Raw genomic sequence first — 15,923 nt, 5'->3', positions numbered from 1 at the left:
GGGACACTAAGCAAATTGTCCGCAGCTCCTGGAACAAAAAGTACATTACAAATCGTAGTATGCAGACTTTCAAGTTTCACAGTCCCAACTCCTGTAGCTTACAAAGTCCTTTCATCAGCCAGCTGGACCTCTCCATCTTGAGGTGTGAAGGAGATGAACAGATGGCGGTCTTTGGTGAGATGGCGCGTGGCCGCAGAGTCAACAATAAACCTGGCCTTCCCCTTCGAAGCAGATTTGCTGGCAAACAAAACCTTGTTTTCCACCAGCGTGGGCTTTTGCAGCTTGCCTTTAGCCTTTGGTGAAGCTGTGCCAGCAAACATAGCCGTGTTTTCCACTGGCGAGGGCTTTTGCAACTTGCCCCCCTGCTCCTGGCCATCAGACTTGCCTTTAGCCTTTGGTGGAGCTGTGCCAGCTAACATAGCCTTGTTTTCCACTGGCGTGGGCTTTTGCAACTTGCCCCCCCGCTCCTGGCCACCTGCAAGCATCTTGCTCTGTTTACATCTGGTCTTCCGGCCTCTGCAAAGGCTCTGACCTTGGTTCTCACGAGAAACAGAGCTCTCAGCTGCCGACTCCTTGGCTCCCCCTGGAGGCTGGAATGCTGCCTGGGATGACATCACAGTCAGCTCCCCCTGCAGCTTGCAACCGGTGCCCTCGGCATCCGTGCATTCACTAGCATTCTGGGAAACAGCCAGGACCTCTGATGCATCCAAACCCTGGGCTGGGATTATTGGCTGGTGGGCCTTTTTCAAAGCATCCCACATGTCACGTGCCGTGAGATTTCCAGCAAGCGTCTTTATTTCCTCCAGAGAGACAGATAAGACAATAATATCCATGGCCTTCGAATCCTGGCCCTGCCATTTCTCTGTCCGAGGAACTGGAGTGGCCTCAAATACAGTATGCCAGACTCCAAACTGACGCAGCAAACTCTCACACCATCTTGCCCAGGTCTCATAATTGTCCCGATTTAATTTAGGACACTCAGCAGCTTCAGAGGCTTGGAAAAACTCCATTCCAGCTTTTTACTTTAGCCGTGAGCCTTTATGCGTTCTAAGACTTCTTATCTCGGCAGCCCATAAATCACGATGCCTGCTTGGCTCGGTTCCCAGGCCAATTAGTCTTTGCCGGACATCAAAGGCCTTCTTCCGCGGCAAACAGAAAAACCTCTGCTTTCGCTTTTCCAACATACCTTTCAGCAGTCTGTCGCTGTCTTACTCTCCTGCAAGTGCCGTGAATCTGGGCCCGAAACCTGTTGTTGGGATACTGCCAGGGAGATAGAATCCATCTGAGCCCCCAGCTCGGTGCCGGACGATCCATCGACCTCCCTTAGTCACGCAGTATCTAGCAGTTATAGCGACACGAAGCCTCAAGAAAAGATAGCCACATTCTTGGACTTGTGCACACTCTATCAGCAGAATTCACACAACAGAAGTTGCACAGCATGAGAGCAGAACATGCATATTTACAGTTTATTAGGCGTTGGTCAGAACAAAGAAATCATGACCGTCTGCTCCGACTGCTCAGGCAAAACAGCCAAAAACGAAACGAACTTACAACATAAACATCCTGTGAGACAGGAACTTACGCAGGCTGTTATACAAACATCCTGCTCCCTTTTAAGGTGGAACGGAAATATCCTAACAGGTTTGCTGTTCATGAGAGGTGCTCTCAAGTGCTCCTCAGCACATGCTCAGGGACACAGGCCTGGCATCCAAATGCCTTGGCTGTGTGCCAAGGTCAGACAGCTTTTGTGGCTGCCTGTCTCTGAGCAGGATGTAAGCGCAGCTTGTGCTCATCATCTAGCAAATTTTTAAAAGTAAGATAGAGGGGCTACATGTGCTATTCTGTGCTACACGTGCTACATTAAAAAAGAAAAATACGGTTAGTTGCATGTTGGCACCAGGCATTTTAATATCACAGAGCCTCTTCCAGCATTAGCTCAACGCTATGGGAACCACTGTAGTGTGGCTTTTTCATATGATGCACCATTAATAGTACAGTGATACCTCAGGTTACATACGCTTCAGGTTACAGACTCCGCTAGCCCAGAAATAGTGCTTCAGGTTAAGAACTTTGCTTCAGGATGCAAACAGAAATCGTGCTCCGGCGGCACGGCAGCAGCACAAGGCCCCATTAGCTAAAGTGGTGCTTCAGGTTAAGAACAGTTTCAGGTTAAGACCAGACCTCCAGAACAAATTAAGTACTTAACCCGAGGTACCACTGTACAAAGTTTTTTTGGAGGGGAAGTTCACATGGGAGGAACCAGCTGATGAATATATATCCATTGTATATAAAACACACATACACATCCAGCCTTTAAATATGTATTTGATTTTTGTTTAAATGTATGCAGGTATTGAATTTCTGAAGGGATTTCGAGTAATACTTGAAGAGTTAAAATCAGAGGGAAGACAATGTCAACAGTTGGTCTTAAAAGACCCAAAGCAGCTGAATTCAAGTTATAAATGGACTGTAAGTAGTATATTTTAAGGAAATAGTATTTTTTTAGAAAGTGTTGAATAATTCAGATAAAAAATCCAGAACTATTATTCTATGAGAAACCTATTTGAAGTTAGTGGAGCTTCTTGGTACACGTGACCTTGATTATTAGAACACATTTTCTCTCTTTTTATCAGAGCAGAGCATACTACTCTTTGAAAATTCCCCTGCTTACCTCTTTGCAGCAAGGAAATAGTTTTATGAAGTGCCAGAAGGAAAGTGTATGACTACTTTGCGGGGGGCGGGGGGTGTTTGCTTCTGATCAGAATATTATGGGACAAGCTAAGAGACTTCTAGCTTGTGTTTATACCAAGAACCAGCACTTTATGAGAGAGAGGCTTTTACAAACTCCTGACTCCCACCAACCCTAGTTTCTGTAAAATCATGAACCGGCCTGTGCCCTCCTTAAGAGAGTAGTTAATTAAGTCATTCGAAAAAGTAAGGGGTCTAGTCCCCTTTTGGTTCCCATGTGCTTCAAAGCACTTGCAAAGAAGAAAGATGGCAAATAAACCTACTTGCACTCAAGTGACCATGCAGCAAGCTTTAAAATACGTTACTGATGGGCTTTAATTTCTATCTTCTCTTTCTCTCCCCCCCTCCCCCAACCATTTGCAGGGAGTGGAGTCTCAGTCTTTTCTCAATCTGAAATTTGAAACTGACTACTTTGTGAAGGTTGTCCCTTTCCCATCCATTAAGAACGAAAGCAACTACCACCCATTTTTCTTCAGAACTCGGCGTAAGTGCATTGGCAATGGCAGCTTTCTGCTTTTAAAGGTACCTGTGTCTTGCGTCTTAAGGAAAGCAGGTAGCAACTTGAAACGCCGAAGTTTCCACTTCCAGCTAAAATCTACTTCAAATAAATTTGGAGGCCTTGGAAAGAAAGATGGGAATGGGAATCGCAGGAAGTGCTAAGAAATGTTTTGATTCATTAATAATGTATCAATAATGTATCAAAATAATAAGTTCATTTAATGGCATTCAGATTGCTCTGCCCCCCCCCCATCTCCCCATGATTTCTTTTAGGAAGGTAAAATAGCATCTTTTAGGAAGGTAAAATAGCAATTTCTTTTAGGAAGGTAAAATAGCATCATAAGGTTGTGCCTCTGCTTGTCACCTATCAGGATAAGATTCAAATGACAATTTCAGCCATCCTATGAGTAACCTGATTGTCTGACATCTATTTTTTCAAAGCTTGATGCTATCATTGCTTGATGCTACAATTAAGCAATTGTTAAGAGACCCTGGGGTTCTGTTTTTCCTCTTCTTCACTTAGTGAGGGTCACATGACTTGCTGGTGTAAAGGAGGTCCTGCTTTTTATATGATGCCCAGCAAATTTATGGGAAATTGCTATATTTGTGTAAGCTATTTGTTGGAATCCTTGACCTGCCTTATTCCAAGGACTCTAGGCAGGTAACAGATAAATAATTCTTTGACATTCTGAAGCCTGTGATATAATATACCATTTTATAACTCAACCTGGACTCATCAAGGATGAAAGGAAGGATGTATACTTATTTGTAAAACCTGAGTTTTAAAGAATCCATTATTGTTTTTTTCCCTTGCTAGCCTGTGAATTGCTACTGCAGCCAGAAAACTTAGCCTGCAAACCTTGTAAGTGGAAATATTTACTCAGCATTCCTTAAATGAAGATTGTATAATTAAGAGTTTTTCCTAAAATAGTAATTAATGTTTAAATATCTCTTCCTTGATAGTCTGGAAGCCAAGGAATCTGAACGTTACCCAGCAAGGCTTTAATATGCATGTGTCTTTTGACCATGCACCGCATAATTTTGGATTCAGATATTATTATCTGCACTACAAACTTAAAAACGAAGGACACTTCAAACAGAAGACTTGCAAACAGGTTGGCTGAGCATGATTTATAACATGGTTCACAATGCTCTGTACATGAAACTGTTAAGCATAAAATTCCTGTAGGGACAAGTTTTTGAAAGAGATTCTTTAGACAGTTTCCTTTTTGAGCAGAACAAATAAAAATCTTCCGTACTGGTTGATAGGCATAAATATGTCACATGGTTTCTATATTTGTTCTAGCATTCCAACAGACCAGACAAAATTTTACTGCATGAAACAGGGCCCAATGTGCTGGGGCTCATCTATGTTAAAATGTATCGCACAGGTTGATTGATTGTAGTTTAGTGGTGCCCAAGGCTTTTTAGCAAATAAATTTGACTAACTGATAGTTAAGTGTTAACAGCTCTGTGCTGGCGGACCTAATCTCCAGCAGATTTAGGGCACAGTTCCTAAATACAGTCGTACCTTGGAAGTCGAACGGAATCCGTTCCGGAAGTCCATTCGACTTCCAAAACGTTCGGAAACCAAAGTGAATGGCTACAGGAAGCTCCTGCAGCCAATCGGAGGCCATGGAAGCCTTGTCGGATGTTCGGCTTCCAAAAATAGTTCACAAACCGGAACACTCACTTCCGGGTTTGTAGCATTTGGGAGCCAAAACGTTTGAGAACTAAGCTGTTCGAAAACCAAGGTACGACTTGTATAGGAGTTAACATTGGCTGAAGAGCAGTAGGATTCAGCAGAAGCTCCACTATGCTGATGAAATGAAAAACATGCTGCATCTCAACAGGCACACAGAATCTATGCACCCAGCACACTGGTGGAGTGGATGAATGAGGGCAGAGTTATGGGCACCCATTTCAATGGCAAAACAGCTTGCCAGTCCTAGATCTGGTGCCATACTTCTCTCTAAATGGACTGGCCTGTGTGGACTGGCTCCCTCTGTTTGTGGACATCATTTGGCATCAGCAGCAGCATGGCCTCTGATTAGGGAAGAGTGGTAGAATTTCCAGGAACTGTGTTCATGCACCTGTCATTTCGCCCCTCTGTTTTCCAAATTGCATGTTCCCTCCCAGATTGTGTTCTGGATAAAGCAGACCTGCTGCCAGTGTATCTCTTGAGTGTGATGTAATATGAGTGCGGGGTTGCTGTCCTCATCAGTGTACTTAAAGTGAACTTTCTGGGATGAGGTTCACTGATTATTACAGCTGAGTGGAGAATATGCTACGTTGCTCCCAGGAATTTCTAACTAGGAAAACCCATTGGGAATGCTCCCACCAAAGTTAAAACATATTTGAATGCAATGGTTTTTTCAATAGGATATATTTCACTGGGTGCCCGACTTCTCCATTGAAATCAATGGGATTTGAAAGTGCTCAATATTGCCTGGATCATGCCCACTGTGCAAAACTTGGATCTCTTTCAATCATCCTGTGCCACAACAATGGGATCTTAGCAGTTATTTCTATTCACATTGGATTGATCCACGTAGAATAGGATAATACAGTATTTAGACTTTAGTACTGCAGCATGCAAAGTACTTGATAGCACAGACATACACCACAGTGTTTCGATCATATATCAGTATACATGCATGTTATTTTTTTGAGAGTGAAAGTTGGTTTTAAATTTTACAAGTGCTCTTGCATTTTGGGGGTGGGGGTAGGAAATTTTGTTCTGGGGTTTTTTGCAACCTGAGAACAGTAAGCAATGTATCTGGGCTAAGGGTCGTTTAAAGTTGTACATCTTTCTATTGAATGCTAATGTAAGGTTTTCACCAAAGGCCACAAGAACGGCAATTCTAATTTCCTTGGGTTAAATACTGATTGCTTTCAATCATATGTATTTGTCTTTGGAATCTGCTCCCTTGGGCAGTCTGATACACTTGGCTCTGAACCAGCTGAGCCAGTCTGTGAGTGCAGCAGAGTTCTCATTTGACTCTGGGAAGGAACACAGTCCTGTGTTCACTATTGGATTTTAGGTCATGGGCTCTGATTTCTTAATGTGAGACATTAAGTCGTTGGGAAAACCCAGCCAGATGGGTGGGGTAAAAATAATAAATATTCATTCATTCATTCATTCATTCATTTGATCAATGACTCCAAAGTCTTTGGGCTTAATAACATTGTTCTGTGTTTGCCTTTATTTGTACTGGATGAATTTCCGATGCAGTATGAATTTCCAAATTGACTACTTTTTAATGGGAGTGCATCTTCTGCTTAGCATACAAATGACTTACAAGAAAACAATTCATTTCATATCTCCGTAGGAAAAAAATACAGATGTCACAAGCTGTATTCTTCAGAATGTCTCACCAGGAGATTATATAATAGAGGTAATGCAATTATTTGTAGTCTGAGAAGTTGGGGCTCACAGAAATTATTCTCCTTCAAAATTAAAGGTGTCAGCATTCTGCATCTCCTTTGAAGCTAGGAATGTAGTTAGACAATGCTACATCATTACATTACTGCCATGGTGAAAAGGTTGCTTATTTGCAAATAGAAGAGGGGTGGCAGCTTGAAATCAAGCTATCTTTGTAACTCTTGATCCAAAGAAGAGTTTTAAACCTTGATTCTTATCTTATTAACACTAACATTATTTGCGGGTTGGAGAGACTCTTCAACATGTTTGAAGTCCCCCCCCCCCAAACATGTCTAATTAATTTCATAGCTCTAATTTGTGTTGTTGTTGTTGTTGTTGTTGTTTTTTAAAAAAAGCCAGACTGGTTCATTCATGTTTTCAAAGTGTGGTTGCTCTTTGTTTACTGGATGCTTCACAGTTGATTCTGTGAAATCAGTTCTATTAAAAAGCATTGTGTTTGAGGCAATACTAAGCTTCTGTATTTGAGGCTAAAGGACTCATTCACACAGGCAAGTCATCACTTTTATTCATCAAATGAATAAAAAGTGTACACAATTCTTATTTTACCAGTAACATCACTTTTTTCTTGACTCATGGGTACTTAGCAGTGATTTGTCATATCTCTAAAAATAGATATTGTTATAAAGCATTTAAAATTTCTTTCTCCTCCCTCCCTTTTTTTAAAAGCTGGTTGACGATACCAATACAACAAGGAAAACAATGCATTATGCATTAAAACCAGGTATGATATATTTCTACTTGAAAGAGATGTTAATTTGCCATTTCCATCTGAAGAATAATTCTTAATCTCCAGTTAACTCCCAGTTAAGGTTAAAAGTTATGGGCCAGCTCTACACTGACCCTTTGCTCTGGAAGTTCTTGCAGCTGTGGTCTTTCTCCATAGATCACTTGAAAATTGCTGAGGTGGACCACTTAATGATTATTCCGCCTGTTGCAGCAGTTGTAATGTGCTGTGTTTAAATGCTATATGATGTTTCATTTTATTGTAATTGCTTCTTTTTATTTCTTATATTGTATTTTGCTGCTTCCTTTATTTCTTATATTGTATTTACAGTTTGAATTCCATAGAATTCAGATTGTGTTTTTCTCAGACATGCTGCAGACCACCTGAATGAAGCTTGTAGTGGTCTGCAGATCACAGTTTGGGAACCCCTGCATTACATCACAAGAAGAGGCCCTTCCTCTCTCGTCAGTGCTGTACCCTGTGTGATGGGTTATCCACACAATGTTAAATAGTGCGAAGCATGTTTGAGGTTGGGTTGTTCTACAAGGTGGAGTTTGTATAGCAAGGACAGCCATTATGATGCCCTCCAGAAGTTGCTGAACTCCAGTTCCCATCAGCCATATGCAAGCAATTGGGATGATGGGAGTTGTAGTGCAGTCTAATCTTAACAGCATCCAGAGGGCACCCTTTTGGCTGCCACTGGTGTATCACCCTCTACTGTGTGCTAGTTTTCTTGGATTGATGGTGAATTCTATAATTGTGATAATTGATGGAAAGATATATAGGGTGGAGGAATTTTTGCAATAGTGCCCCCCATACCAATTACATGGAGATGGGAGAGTGGCCCTCTATTTCTGATGCATGCACTACAATGGACTTAATAGAAACAAACAACATACTGCAAATATATGATTTAATATAGCAGTATTGCAAAAAAAAGAAGCCATTTAGTTAATGTAGGCTTGCCAGCAATGGCAGTAGGAAGATGAGATCGTTAAGAATATCACAATTTGAGAAGAGCTAATTTAGTGGTTTTCCTCTACTTTTCAAAGTGCACTCCCCATGGGCTGGGCCGATAAGAGCAATAGCCATTACAGTTCCATTGGTTGTCGTCTCTGCATTTGCAACACTTTTCACAGTGATGTGCCGCAAAAAGCAGCAAGGTATGTATTTTTCCACAGGATAAATTATAAGAGGGAAATGTCTATAGCAGTGCTAACATTGGAAGGAAACATATTTGCTTCTAAAGCTGGATTCTGCTGTTAGAAGTGCTATGGATAGCTCTGTAGATGGAGCATGTGACTCTTAATTTCAAGGTTTGAGCCCCAAAGTGGGTAAAAGATTTTTGCATTGTGGGCGGTTGAACTGCCCTGACACTTAGAGATATAGGGCAGTATACAAATTTAATAAATAAAATAGATGACCCTTCCAACTCTGCAAGTCTGTGATTCTCCTTCAACCCTGTTTTGCTCCTGGAATCTCCAGCCTAACTGTAACCCTACAATGAGATTAACTTGCTCTTGCTCAGCAAACTCTAGCCTTATCTTTGGGTGGTGAGATTTCCATTCAGCAAGGGGTGACACAGCTGTGACCTTTACCCAGAGATGCACTTTATCTACTGCAACTCCTCCAGTCAATCTTAGCAGTACTTGTAGTTTGGTATGCATCTCCTGGGTCATGTGGTCCCTTTGGGGTTGCCATATCTTGAAGAGTAAAAGGGGATAGCCTGAGCCACTGCCAGCCCGAGCCAGAGAAAGGGGCACAAGAGGCTGCCGCCATGCCCATGTGCCCCTTTCCCCGGCTTGGGCTAGCAGCAGCATGCAGAGCAGCCTGTGCCCAAGCCAAATAAATAAGCAAATAAATAAATCCCCCCAAACCCAAACAGTTCCTTTAAAATGTAAAAATGTCCCCTAGATGGGCATGTTGGCCCCCCAAAAGAGGACATGTCCGGGATTTCCCAGACATCTGCCTAGGTCCCTTGGCCTCAGCAATGGCTGAAGTTTGTCCAGGGGTCAGCAAGGTTTACTTTGCCTGGGCTGGTTCACTCCAGCGGAGATCCCTTCGTGAGCGTGCACGCCCATGATTTCGTGCATCTGCGCAGACACGATTTCCAGCGCCGCAAAAGCAAGTCCCCGTGCTGCGCTGTGCTGGTTTAGCACAGTTCGCGGGGACTCGCTGAGCGGGTGGCTCAGGTCAGGTACGGCTTGTGGGCTGGTTAAATGACCCCCATGGGCCACTTGTAGCCCATGGGCCTTAGTTTGCCGACCCCTGGCTTAATCCTTGGGGTGGAGGCTGGGAAAAGCTAGGGTTGCACCATCACCAGAGCCCTTCTACAGGTTGTGCCCAGAGTTAAATTGCTTGCATTGCTAGAGTTAATTTTTTTGGACTTTGCAGCTTGACACACTGGTGGTACTTTTCTGATGTTTAGGATGAGACTCTGGATTTGCGCTATATGAGCTACAGGGCTAGCCCATGGCATCTTGCTACCTGAGGTGGAACAGCAAATGCCTTTTCAAAACACCCTGAAAGCTGCCTCACGGTGTCTAATGACAGGGCCAACCCTGATCAGCTGTAGCGTGTAGAGGATGACAGTAATCTGCACCTGCAGAGAGTTGTTTGTGCATGTCTGTTAGACCCAAATGTTTCCATTAGCAGCTCTCCAGTGGCACAGTCAGTGAGCATTCATTTAACAGGCAAGCAGTAAGATCTTCCAACTATGTTGAATGGCTGAAGAGGATTTGGTTTTAAGGTGTCTGTAGTTGGAAGGGAAAATTTTGGGAAATTATTTTGGGAAATTAAGATAAATGTATCAGCTGCTAAAGTTTGAAGCTGAAGCAGGAAAAAAATGGCAGCACCTGTATGTATGTAGCTAGTAAAATCCTTTACTTTTTTTTCAATTTAGAAAATATCTATTCCCATTTAGATGAGGAGAGTTCAGAATCTTCAACCTATTCTGCTGCCCTCCATGTGGAAAGGCAACGACCTCGGCCCAAAGTGTTCATCTGCTATTCCAATAAAGATTGTCAGAAGCACATTAATGTCATCCAGTGCTTTGCCTATTTCCTCCAGGACTTCTGTGGTTGTGAGGTAAACTCTTTGTAGCTGCTGCCAGTGCTTTGCATTTACTTGTACAAGTTATGCGAATAGCATGAGCCTCATAATGGCTGGTTCTAGAAGTTGCCTAGCCATGAAACCATTATTGGTGGACCATGCAAATTAAAAAAAAAAAAATACTGATGAAATGTTGGTTCCATAAAGCCCTGGAATCCTAATCCTATCTCTTAATACACTATTGGTTCAGGCAGTCTTCATTGTAAGGGTTGGACTAGATCAGGGGTCGGCAAACTAAGGCACGCTGGCCGGATGCGGCCTTCCGGGCTTGTTAAATCTGGCCCACAAACCTTGCGGACCCTGCCACCCACTTGGTCAGTCAGTCCCCATGCTAAACCGGCGCAGCGCGGAGGCCTCGCTGTGTGGGGAATGATTTCTGCGACATGACGCGACTTCTGATTGGCTGCAGGAAGCTCCTGCAGCCAATCAGAAGCTGCTGATGCCTCTGGGCGGGTGGCGACGCTGGCGTGGCCTCCACACTGACGCCGCTTCCTCCCGCTCGGCTCTTCCCACTTGGGCACTTCCTTCTGCTCAGCTGCCTCAGCAGGAAGGAAGGCGTGGCGCCCAAAAGTGGAGGAAGCAGCCGAGAGGGAGGAAGGGGCGGCAGTGCGGAGGCTGTCTCCACTGCCCAGGCCAGCAACATGGGCTCTGTTCCGCTGGCGCTTCCTCCCACCGCTCAGCTGCCTCAGCGGGAAGGAAGAGGCGGCGCCCAGAGGTGGCTGAGCAGCAAGAGCTGAGTGGGAGAAAGTGGCAGTGGGGTGGAGGCTGTCTCCGCCGCCCAGGCCAACGGCTTGGGCTCTGCACCCCGCCAGGACAAGGGCCACTGCCGACGCTGCTGAAGACGAGGCGGTGGTGGCATGAGTGGCGGCAGCAGAGGGTCCTTTCGCGAGGGGGGTGCTTTTGGGAGAGGGTGGGTCTGGCCCCCCACCAGGTCTGAGGGACAGAGGACTGGCCCCTTCCTGAAAAAGTTTGCTGACCCCGGAACTAGATGACCCTTAGGATCTCTTCCAACCCCATAATTCTGTTTTTCTCTCTCACTCTTTTAATATTCGAAAATTTGTACTTTAAATAGCTAGATTTGGCAAAAAGTGAGGGGGTGGAATTAGCCTGCAGGAGTCATTTAGAGTTGTCTTTGTTCAGTGTTAATCCTGTCTCTGTGAGGTTTAAATTAATTGGTGTTTGTATGAATTTAAATGCTGATTTATTTTTTGCATAGAGATTTATACAGCATGTCTGACCTCTAGTGGTCAAATCTTTGTAAAAGTCATTGCCTGTATTCTGCTTTAGTTTCTTTTCAGGAGGGCTAAATCATACCCAGAGTAGACCCGCTGAAATCAATATCCATTTATTTAACTAGTCTACTCTGGGAATGACTTGGTTGGATACAAACCATATTTATTTAGAAAGGGTACCAATTTTTTTAAAGGTACAAATTAATGCTCAAGTGCCTTAGCCCCATCCATCAGATCTTGTGTGCATGAAAATTTCACATCAATATTGGGGGCAGTTCAACAAAAATACCTTTGGCATATGCACTTACTGTCATGGAGCTCCAAGGGTGTATTACAGTGGCTTCTGTAATTAAGCTGCTGTTTTTTATGCAGCTAAGCATCTGTATTCTTGGGTGGGGGTTATAATGTAGGATTGAGGCAAGTAAACCAACCTTGCATTTTACAGTTCATGCATAATAAACTGGATTGTGTGTGCAGTGTATGTTCACATGCATACACACACACACCTATTATCTTGAAATTATTAACTTTCAAATAATAATAATAATCTCAAAGTATGAACTTCTTAGACAAACCTATAATGCAGTGATGGAGAACCTGCCTGTAGCCCTCCATATGCCATTGGACTACAACTCCCTTCAGCCCTACCCAGCATGTCCAACGGTCAGGGATGATGGAAGTTGTAGTCCAGCAGCATCTTGAGATCCACAAATTCTCCATCCCTACTTAGGAAGGTCTGTGCATAAAGCCACATACAAGTTACTGAGCATAATACATGTTTAGTAAATGTCAGTCCATTAGATGATGGTTTTAATAATATTTTTTTCTAGGTTTCTTTAGACTTATGGGAAGATCTAAGGATTTGTAAAGAAGGGCAAAAAGAGTGGCTTCATCGAAAAATCAACGAGTCCCAGTATATTATCATTGTGTGTTCCAAAGGAATGAAATACTTTGTGGAGAAAAAGAACTGGAAGCATAAGGGACCCAAGGAGAAGGATGTTGCAAAGGGAGAACTGTTTCTGGTCGCTGTAGCTATAATAGCAGAGAAGCTGCGCCATGCAAAACAGAACTCACATGACCTCTGCAAGTTCATTGCTGTCTACTTTGATTACTCCTGTGAGGGTGATGTTCCTGGTGTTCTGGATTTAACTACAAAGTACAAACTCATGGATAACCTGCCTCAGCTTTACTCCCATTTACAGTCCAGAGATCTTAGCCTTCATGATTCAGAATTGTATCCTGTACACATCAGCAAGAGGAATTATTTCAGGAGCAAATCTGGGCGGTCTCTTTATGTAGCCATTTGCAACATGCACCAATATATTGACCAGGAGCCAGACTGGTTTGAAAAGCAGTTTGTTCCCTTCCGCCCACCTCCTTTACATTACCAAGAGCCAGTGATGGAAAAATTCGACTCTGGATTGGTACTAAATGACTTAGTCGGTAAACAAGTGACTGATGGGGATTTCTTCCTGAAAGCAGATGCAAATATTGTTCTACCTTTGAATTCAGACTCTCATTGTGTGATGCAACATTTTAATCTTGGCGAGGACAGAGACTCTCAGGACATTCAGAACAGTAGCTGCATTCTTCAGCCATTGCTACATGTCGTAAAGGCTGCCAATCTCCCAGATATGCCCAGGGACTCTGGGATTTATGATTCTTCTGTTCCTTCATCTGAATTATCACTCCCTTTAATGGAAGGACTCATAGCAGACCAAATTGAAACCTGTTCCATTGCAGAGAGCGTCTCCTCATCATCAGGACTGGGTAAGATGGAACAGAGAGTGAACTACACTCAAGTTACAGTCTAAACATTTATATAACTGGACATTTGAGTAGAATAATGCTCCCGCTTCATCTGCTGTTCTACAATACAGCACCAAATTTTAGTTGTGAGCAATGAAGAATTAGCAGGATAGTTCAGTTGGTTAGGGCATGGTGCTTGACAACACCATGTATTGGGACAACACCTGTAAGGGATAGCTGTATATTCCTGCATTGCAGGGGTTGGACTAGATGATTATCAGGGTCCCTTCCAACTTGTATGAGTCTATGCAGTAATTAGAAAAACATATCAGCAAGTAGCAGGAGGTTTTGGGATGCTAGGGGCCGAAAATAAACTTTAAATTCTCCACTGAATTCCATATTTACTTCAACTCCACCCCCACCCACCCATATAAGTTGGGTGTGGCTGTTTCTTTCTTTTAGACTTCATTCTTGCTTAAAATTTACACCGGGTTAGGCTTTTCTGTGCTGAGCTTTTCACAGACTTTTGTGCAGCTCTGATTAATCTTGTTATTGGTTTTTTCACCTATCAGAACTGCTCCCTGTGATTTTTTTACACAGCACTAGCCTTTTCACAGCTTTGGTCTACAGATAGCTTTGAATAAGTTTAGGTTTTGTATGCTACTTCTCCTTTTGTCTTACTTTATGTATCCCTCCGAAGCTCAGATCCCACCACTCCATTTTTACATATTATCCTGAACTTCCTCCTTTCCTCTCCTCTGCAACCCCTTCTGCAGAGAGTCAGAAGGACCTTCCAGAACAGATTCTGAGGGTGTGTGGGGAGAAAAAGGGGAAGTCTTGTTTCGCGAATGGAAATCCACATGTACAGAGCTGGATACAGCATTCAAAATAGAAAAAGCCATTAGGATCCTTCCCACGGGGCAGTTGGTGGTAGATCACAGGGCAGGGGAAAGAAGGATCAGGGAAAGTTTGGTCTTTTCCTGCCTTCCTTTCTTTTCCTGGAATTGTTTTGGGACAGAGCTTGTTTGCATGTTGTATTTTACTGTATTTTGAATTGAAGTTGAAACTAATTGGATAACTGGACATTTCCTACATTTTTCCTTGTAGGAGAAGAAGAACCTCCTTTGCTTGCTGCCACCAAATCCTTAGTGCCTGGAATATGTAAAGCAGAACTTCACTGCCATATCCACACTGAAGAACTGCAGGCGATCGCACCTTTATAACACACTGCAAGATTGTTACGCATTGCCACTTTATCATCGACAGCCTCTGTGTATGCATTAATCTCTGCATTATCACAGCCACTTGACTTACTTGAAGGAAAATACACTTTCCTAGCAGATTATCTGTTGCTCCCCAGGAGAGTTTATGGCCAGTATATTTTTATACATAGTTCTTTTTTAAAAAATAAAATAAAGTATTTTCTGCTTTGATACTGTAACAGCTAAGATTTTTTTTATTAAAAAAAGTTCTTCCTAGAACCAGACTCATGATCAAGTTTAGATATACAGAAACTGAACATGTCTACTTTCTGAAATATATATTTTGAAGTACAAAATGAGTTGCCAGTAATGTCTGGCACTCTGATAATTCAGTGCATTATATTATATATGCTTCTGGCTCTTAAATACTAAAGTACTTTCCACAATAATAAGTCTGCAGCAGGAATTGGGGGATGGAAGGGCAGAATTCAGTGTTAAAATGCCAAAGACTAGTTCTATAAAGGTTAGACTTTATTTAAAAAAGAAGAAATCTCTCATTTTTTTCATTCATGTTTATCTGCCCCATTGTGTTTTGGCAGAAAATTAAAACATGTCACATTTTTTGTGTCTTATGTTAACCTGTGGACATATTTATGTTAATCTTTATTTTGCCATTTCAGTTTGAGAATAGTTTACATTTAAACTCAATTATGCTTACTAGTTCTCTTCAGACTTTCATTTTAGGATTAATTATTTGTTGTTTAGAGAAAATTGAATCTCTGCAAATGTTCTTAGTTGAACCTGTAAACACTAAAATACTATGTATAGTCCAGTAAAACCATTAGGCTTTGAGAAAGGAGGAAGCTATAAGCAATTGTTATAAAGCCGAACCTTTGCTTTATATGACTGACAAAGTGTCCTTAACATCATACTAGAAATCTCAGAAAATCTTAATGATAAGATAATAATGAAGTTATGACCTCCATTTTACACTGGTGCCATGGATTTGTTACATATATAATTGTTCATGCATATATACATTATTTTCCCCATTTGTTTGGTATTTTTAAAAGACGCAAATGTATTAAGCATATACATTTTTTAAAACAAGTTGTATGTGCAGCAGCAGCACAACAACACAAAATACAAGTGCATAACAGTCAAATGTATGGAAAAAATCTGGATGTACATGCGAATTTAATATTCAGAGTCTT

General features: G+C 42.4%; 1 protein-coding gene across 2 annotated transcripts in view; it reads left to right on the top strand.

Moving 5' to 3' along the window:
• IL17RD (interleukin 17 receptor D) overlaps nt 1–15,255 on the top strand; it is a 58,660-nt gene extending 43,405 nt beyond the window's left edge. The window contains exons 4-13 of one of the 2 annotated variants that reach the window (XM_053377871.1): nt 2,351–2,469; nt 3,112–3,232; nt 4,064–4,108; nt 4,210–4,361; nt 6,579–6,644; nt 7,358–7,412; nt 8,468–8,578; nt 10,339–10,502; nt 12,589–13,528; nt 14,615–15,255. In XM_053377871.1, the coding sequence (XP_053233846.1) occupies nt 2,351–2,469; nt 3,112–3,232; nt 4,064–4,108; nt 4,210–4,361; nt 6,579–6,644; nt 7,358–7,412; nt 8,468–8,578; nt 10,339–10,502; nt 12,589–13,528; nt 14,615–14,730 (1,889 nt within the window). In that variant the 3' untranslated portion in view covers nt 14,731–15,255. Of the gene's footprint in view, nt 1–2,350; nt 2,470–3,111; nt 3,233–4,063; nt 4,109–4,209; nt 4,362–6,578; nt 6,645–7,357; nt 7,413–8,467; nt 8,579–10,317; nt 10,503–12,588; nt 13,529–14,614 lie in introns of both variants that reach the window. The other variant, XM_053377870.1, reaches the window with a different exon arrangement.
• The last annotated feature ends 668 nt before the right edge of the window (nt 15,256–15,923 follow it).

This window comes from Podarcis raffonei, chromosome 2 (assembly GCF_027172205.1).
Source record: "Podarcis raffonei isolate rPodRaf1 chromosome 2, rPodRaf1.pri, whole genome shotgun sequence".
Classification (NCBI taxonomy): domain Eukaryota; kingdom Metazoa; phylum Chordata; class Lepidosauria; order Squamata; family Lacertidae; genus Podarcis; species Podarcis raffonei.
The sequence above is the reverse complement of the archived record's forward strand: the minus strand, read 5'-3'. Positions and strand labels throughout refer to the sequence as shown.